A 6,455-nucleotide genomic window follows, 5' to 3' on the forward strand; every position below is an offset into this window, starting at 1 on the left:
CCTCGGGGCACTGAGCGGCCACATCAAAGTCCAATCTCCAGCGGGCTGGCTGGCTACCCCTCCCCTCCCGGGGGGCACAGCGGTGGGGGTGCCTGGGGCAGGCGCTTCCTGAAGCAGGGACGGATCTGAGCTCCCCAATGCCCTTGGCCCACAGTTGAAGACAGCCCCCAAACCAAGTGGTCCGTGGGCTGGGAGAACGGATGTGGGGGGCCAGACCAATGGGGCTGCATCTGCCATCCCTCGCCTGCAGACTGGGTGCCCCAGATGGGGTTCTGGGGGGGCATCACCATGGGCCTGGGTGCAAAGGCTGCTCTGGGTCTGGGGGAGGTAGCCTATGGCTTTGTTTTAATTGGACTTCCTCTGCCCTGTGCCGATTGGCTGTTTGCTCAGCTTCACCCCACTCCTGCTCTTCTGTTCCTCTCCTCCCCTGCCCCCCTCACAGCTGATCCCCTCCGCAGCCCTACCCCACCCCTGGATCATGCTGCTGCTGGGTTCGACCCTTGCCCCCGCTGGTCTGTCTGCTCTGTTCTCATGGGGCAGCACCGCTATCAGCGCCGAGCAGGTGAGGGGCCCTAACCGGGCATTGCTAAGGGAAGCTGGGGCTCAATCTCCAGCCATGGTGAGTCACCCCAGGGCACCCAGATAACAGCATTAATGATTAGCACAATCGATGTGACACATGAACCCAGGGTGGTGAAAGGCCCCCGCTCCCTGGAGAGCTGCCAACAGGCAGGCGAGCTTAGCTGCCCCCCGGGCCCCCTCAGCAGCGCTCTTTGCGGCTCCCCCGGTGGGAGGAGGGGCACAGCACCTTGAGGTGGCTGTGACGGCTGCTCCCTCACCTGGGTATGGAACCAGGGACCTTGGGAGCTAAGAGCATAAGCTCCTGCAACTTGAGCTACAGAGCCAGGGCCTGGCCCTGCCACCTGTCCCCTGGGGCTCAGGAGCAGAGAGGGCCGCCTGGATCCTCCTGACCCTGACGGGGGTCTCCAGTATCCTGGGCAGTGCCCCCCCCCCCACTGGCTAGGACAAACGCTGCCCAGTGGGTTGGCCTGGAGAGTGTTTCCGGGTCGGAACTGACCGTGTCACATGCACGACACATTTCGGGTTGGCTGAGCTGGCGTTAGGCAGCAAATAAACCATTTGCCCGAAAAATTTCAGCCAGCTGTGTGTGTGGGGCCTGGCCTGGAATCTGGGATTCTCTCCGCTTCCTCGTCTGTCTCGCGCCGCCGCCAAAGGGTTAAAGGAATCTGGTTGCCATGGTACCTTTAAAACACAAGTTGGCATTTGCCCTCTTGAGCACAATAAACCCATTGGCTGGCGTCCCTGAGCGATCAGACGGGCTGTTAGCCGCGCTGGGTGTGGGCGCTGTCTGTCGGGAGAGGCGCTAGGTTTTGAGTTCAGATTCATCCTCGCGCAGCCCCCGTGCCCCCCCTGCATTGGGACAGCACCTGGCGCCCGGGACAACAGGCAGCCACCGAGCGAGCCGGGCACCATGTCTCCCCTCCGCGCTGTTCTGTTCTCCTTGCTCTTCATCGCCTCCTCACTGGCCCAGGACGGTAGGGACGCCTCCCTCCCTGCCCAAGACCAAGGTGGGGGGTGGGAGAGCATGGGATGGGCAGCCTGGCAGGAGGGGAACAGTGCCCGTCCCTGCCTCTCTGGGCCCCGGGCACGGTCTCCCTGGCCTCACCTCTGCGCTGTGGGTGTGTCGGGGGAACCCTGCGGGGCTGGGACTGCCGGAGCAAGCAGGGCCGTGGGGTGCTGGAGATGGCCCTGGCAGGGGTCAGTCCCTCCAGATCACGACCAAGGCCCATGAGTAGAGCTGGAGGCGGAAGCCCCTGAGGCAATCACCGAAGCAATCCAGGGAACCCCCTTGGGCACCAGCTTCCCCCTCTCCAGGCCCGCCAGAACGAGCCTTTCCCTTTGGCTTGACAGGCGCAGTGCAGGGCACCACAGAGGGCTCCAGGACGCTGCAGCCCTGGCTGGTGGGGCTGACGGCCGTCGTGGTCTTCCTCTTCATCGTCGTCGTGCTGATGATCATCAACAGAGTCTGGTGCTACAAGAAGCGCAGGTGGGCTCCATCTGATGGGACATATGCCACAAGACCCTCCCCTCGGCCCGATCCTGTGTGGCGCAGAGTGCCCGCCCCTCTCCTGGGCCCTCTGGCCCCCTCACCTGCTCTCCGCTGTCACTGACCGGGATGGTCTGAGACCACAAAGCGGGAGGCAGTGCTGGTTAGACTACTGTAGGTTGCGGGGGCAGGGGCTGGGAGTCAGGACTCCTGGGTTCTCCAGCCAGCTCTGGGACGGGAGTGGGATCTAGTGGTTGGAGCATGGTGGGCGGGCGGTCAGGGCTCCTTGGTTCCATTCCCAGCTGTGCTAGTGACGTGCCTGGGGCACTTGCTGTGTACTGTGGGCAAGTGCCTGTCCCGCTCTGTGCCTCCGTTTCCCCATCTATATAAAGGGCATAACAGAGCTTCTTGCCCCGCAGGAGGCTGGGTGAATGGGTGCTGTAGGCAATGTCCACAAAGTACCGGGACGCTCTATGCGATCACTAATGATATTTGTAAAACATTTTTGAGATCCTTGAAGAAAATGTGTTGTCAGAGGGCACAGTGCATCAGCTCCCTGTAATCTCGGGAGTGGACCCCGTTGCCTGTTGAAGGTCACCCTCCCCTCTGGTATCTCCAGGGCTGGAATCAGCAGTTTGGTGCTTATCTGTGGCTCGTTCCACGTATCGGGACACACCTGGGCTCTGCATTCTGCTCGTACTGCTGCCTCAGGGAGCACGGGGTACAGAGTGCGTACAAAGTACCAAGTCCCTGCTGCGCCAGGCTATTGCAGGTGAAATGGGCAGTGCCACCTGTAGCTAAGGTAGCCTAATGTTTTCCATTATCAGCCCCTGTTTTCAGCTGCTCATAACTTTGACAAATTTTACCAGTTTGGGCTGAAATTTTCCAGCTGGGTCTCAGTGTCGGGCTCGATACAGTCCAGCCTTTCTGAGAACAAGGTTGGGGAAATTAGGTAGTTTTGCCAGGGTCCTTCCTGCCCGTTCCTTTGAAGAACTCTAGCGCCTCCATGCTCTGGCGCAGGAACGTAAACATCTGGCAGGGGTATGATCCTCGGTTCACGGAGGCGCCTTTTGCTGTGCCCTTGAAAACTCATCCGGGTTTGTCCAAGTTTTTGCCATTTGCACATGCTCAGGAGAGCTTGCAGGAAGCTTGCTGCTAAAGTCTCTGACCTTTCCAGCTGCTCTGAACGTGCTCCAGGCTCACAGAGCCTGAGCTCTGGACAAGCGGCAGCAAGAAGGCGTGTCGGGAGGGAGCCAGCAGGACACTGGATTCTAGTCCTGTCTCTCCCCCAGACTCAGGTCAGAATTCTGTGCACATCCCAGCTCCGACTAGTCAGCAAGGCTCCCCAGCCCATCTGCCAGAGGCAGGCAAGTACCAGGCCTTTTGCTGCGAGGGAACGTCAGGCAGAGTGGGCGCCAGTGACATCCACGCAGCTACTGGCCTTTCCGAGCAACCAGGCTGAATCTAAGTGCTTGGCTGTGGCGTCTGCACACACTAGACCAGTGGGTCTCAACCTTTGTGGGCTCAGGACCCTTCTGTAAATGGTTATGACTCGTTGTGACCCAGTAAATAGCCTGGGGGTGGAGGCCCTGGGTGGTTTCGGTTGGATCTTGCCCCCCCCGGGGCAGGGGGGGGGTTGGGTCCTGCCCACCACTCACCCCATGGTGGAGACTCCTGCAGCTCCTGTGCTGTGGGGCTGCCTGGGCTTGGCTCTCGGCTCTGGCAGCGCTGCTCAGGTTTGGCCCCGCCCCTCTGACTGGACTAAGCTGGTGTGAGTGGAGCTGTGCCTTGGCTCACGTGTGCCACTCACTCGGTTTTGGCCTGCCCGGGCTCCCGTCGTCATGACGGCTGGGCCAAACCTGAGTGACTCTGGGACCCCGGAGTTGCAGTGCCTGGAGCAGGGAGGTGAACCCAGCCAGCCCCGTGGGACCGGAACTGCAGGAGCTGCCAGGCCACCCTCTGAAACATTCTGGAGATCCAATTTGGGTCCCGACCCATGGGCTGACAAGCCCTGGACGAGATGATATTCCTTTGGAGAGCCAGGAGCAGCACCCACCATTCCAACTTCACTTCATTCCTCTTCTGGCTCGCAAATACTAGCAGGTGCCCTCAAGTGACTGGTCCAGATGGAGGATAACAACCTACTACCTCAGCTAGCTTCCCCACTCCTTAAGTTTAAGTAGCAGAGAATCTGTGCTGTGGATCTAAAGGTCCTGGGTGCCAGCCCTGTTCGTGGCTCTCTGGGGGATGATTGTTATGATCACGCATTTCTGCTTTTGTTTAAATTCATCCCCCTGGAGCATTCACACCGGGGGTACAGCTGGTCATAAATGAGAATTTTAGGGCACGGAAAATGTCAAAGTGCCGGATTTGTTTTCATTCCATGTCAGAATGAGAACGAGACCTTTCCAAATTTGTCACCCAAAACCACCCACGAGAGTGGCCCCACCCAGAATAACCCACTGCTGCGGGCACTTCCCTGGGGCGTGAGAATCCCAGCTGTAGGTCCCTGCTCTGCCTAATTTGGAGCAGGGACTTGACCCCGGCTCTCCTCCATCACAAATAAGCACCCCCACCTCACTAAGCTACCCACCACACTGGGGTGAGGGCTGCTCCCTAGCCAGAAATTCCAGCCTGGACCCAAGACACTTTCCCGATGAAGTTTTGTCAAAACCGAAACGTTTCTGTGAAACATTTTGGTTTTGATGAGTTGGCCGTTTCTAACAACCCCCCCACCCCATTTTGTTGAAAAATACCCAGCCAGCTCTATACAATAAAGACTTTCCCAACCAGATAACGCGCTGTTTGCCCTACAGGACCCCTGCCTCATTCAGTGCCCAGGACGGACGGTGAAGGAGGCAGAGACCTGAAAGAGGAGAATGGCTCTTTTCATGTGTGTAAGGCACTGGACAGAGACCCAGGAGAGCTGGCTTCTGTGTGCTGTTAGCAGGGGGCTGAATTAAGGTGGCCTGGCCTGGCCAACTGCAGCGCTGGCCTTTCTTAATTCAAGCACAGCTGACGGGAAAACAGAAATACTTTCCTGGGGAAAAAATTTTATTTTTCAGCTGGCTGGATACCCACTTGGATGGCTCTTGTCAATTTCACTTGTGAAACTGACCCCAGCCCTGGCCAACCCCCCGCTGTGGGAGCTGGCGAGGCAGGGAGCTCTGAGGGGACGGCTGAGCACCTGGGCTCTTTGCCCTTGGGGGGCTTCTGACCGTTTCTCTGGCAGAAAGTGAAAGTGGACAAGAGCCGTCAGTGGGCAGCCAGGCACTGGCATGTCCATTTTCCCACTGGGAAATCAAAAAAGTTTGGCAAAACGGGCATTTTCTTGCGGACAATGGCGCAGACAAAAAGGGTTTCACCGGCTGCACTTCCGGGCAGCAGGATGGGCACATTGTGTATCCAGAGTGGGACAAGGGTCCCGCTGCACCAGGGGACAGCGGCTACTCTGCACCAAGGCTCCCATTGGCACAGACTGGGGCTCCTCAGGTGCACGTCCTGGGGCCCCCCTGCCGCACGATGCCCTCTGACTCCCTGTCCCCCCCGCTCTTTTCACAGGAATGAGGAGGAGCCGCTGGGAGAACCTGCCCAATCCAGGTAAAGCGTCTGCCTCTGTGGCTGCAGCCCCGGCGCAGCGACGTTTTGGGGGTTCTCTGGGGTGCAGTGCAGCACTGGCTGCAGTGACCCCGGGTGGCAGGGCAGGGAAGGAGGCAGCGTGGGCTGGTGGCCGAGTGGGCCGGTGTTCCTGGCTCTGGGGCGAGTCCCTGGCCCTCCCTGCACGCGGATTGGATCGGCCTCCTGCGCTTTGCGCTGGAGGGGGAGGTGGGGCAGGGCCCATCGCTGTTGGACTTTGTATCAGCGTAAGAGCTCCCGGTGCCTGCCTCACATGATGCTTCCCAGCCCCAGGCAGCTAACCCTGACCTCTCACTGCTCTGGGGAAGTGCAGCTGGCACTGGGGGGAGGGGGGCCTAGTGGTTGGGTGCCGGCCTGGCAAGCAGATTATAATTCCCGGCTCTGCTACACGCTCCCTCTGGGCCTCAGTCCCATCTGTACAAGGGGGTAATGGCCCTGCCCTGCCCCACAGGGGCTGTGAGGGTGAATGTGTCGGTGATTGTGGGGTGCCCAGGGCCTATGGGATGGGGCCAGATAAGGGCTCTGGCTGGATCCCTCCCAATTGGAGGCCCCCAGAAGTATCCTGTCCTGCCAGCAGCCTTGTTGTGCCTATTGGCCCTAAGAAATGGGTTCTGCCCGTGGCTTGGACACCCATCTCCCGGCGACAGGAGTGTCTGTAACATCTAGAGGCCCCACGTGAGCTCAGGGGCCCTGTATGCCAGGGACACCCCCGCAGAGCCAACACCCTAAGTGAGCTCAGGGCCCCGCTACC

The 6,455-nt window shown here is 59.6% G+C and overlaps 1 protein-coding gene across 3 annotated transcripts; it reads left to right on the forward strand.

Annotated features, from left to right (window-relative positions):
• The first annotated feature begins 425 nt into the window (after positions 1-425).
• On the forward strand, positions 426-6,439 carry LOC112119651. 3 transcript variants are annotated; one of them, XM_029914145.1, is made up of 4 exons: positions 426-619; positions 1,418-1,556; positions 1,933-2,068; positions 5,630-6,439. In XM_029914145.1, exons 1-4 carry the CDS (start codon positions 479-481, stop codon positions 5,670-5,672), a joined length of 459 nt encoding a protein of 152 aa, XP_029770005.1. In that variant the 5' UTR covers positions 426-478; the 3' UTR covers positions 5,673-6,439. The 3 variants fall into 3 exon arrangements, 2 of the variants coding, with proteins under 2 accessions (XP_029770005.1, XP_029770006.1); XM_029914146.1 differs by having other exon boundaries at positions 426-562; XR_003899987.1 differs by lacking the exon at positions 1,418-1,556 and having other exon boundaries at positions 428-619.
• Positions 6,440-6,455: the final 16 nt, after the last annotated feature.

This window comes from Terrapene carolina, unplaced genomic scaffold (assembly GCF_002925995.2).
Source record: "Terrapene carolina triunguis isolate 2854851 unplaced genomic scaffold, T_m_triunguis-2.0 Scaffold32058, whole genome shotgun sequence".
NCBI classification, from domain to species: Eukaryota; Metazoa; Chordata; order Testudines; family Emydidae; genus Terrapene; species Terrapene triunguis.

What these genes read in the sequence shown, in the direction of transcription:
- LOC112119651 (XM_029914145.1), top strand. Translation starts at nt 479, where the DNA reads ATGCTGCTGCTGGGTTCGACCCTTGCCCCCGCTGGTCTGTCTGCTCTG. An exon ending in GGGCTCAATCTCCAGCCATG is followed by an intron (nt 620 to 1,417) that starts GTGAGTCACCCC and finishes ATCCTCGCGCAG; the next exon opens with CCCCCGTGCCCCCCCTGCAT. An exon ending in TGGTGCTACAAGAAGCGCAG is followed by an intron (nt 2,069 to 5,629) that starts GTGGGCTCCATC and finishes CTCTTTTCACAG; the next exon opens with GAATGAGGAGGAGCCGCTGG.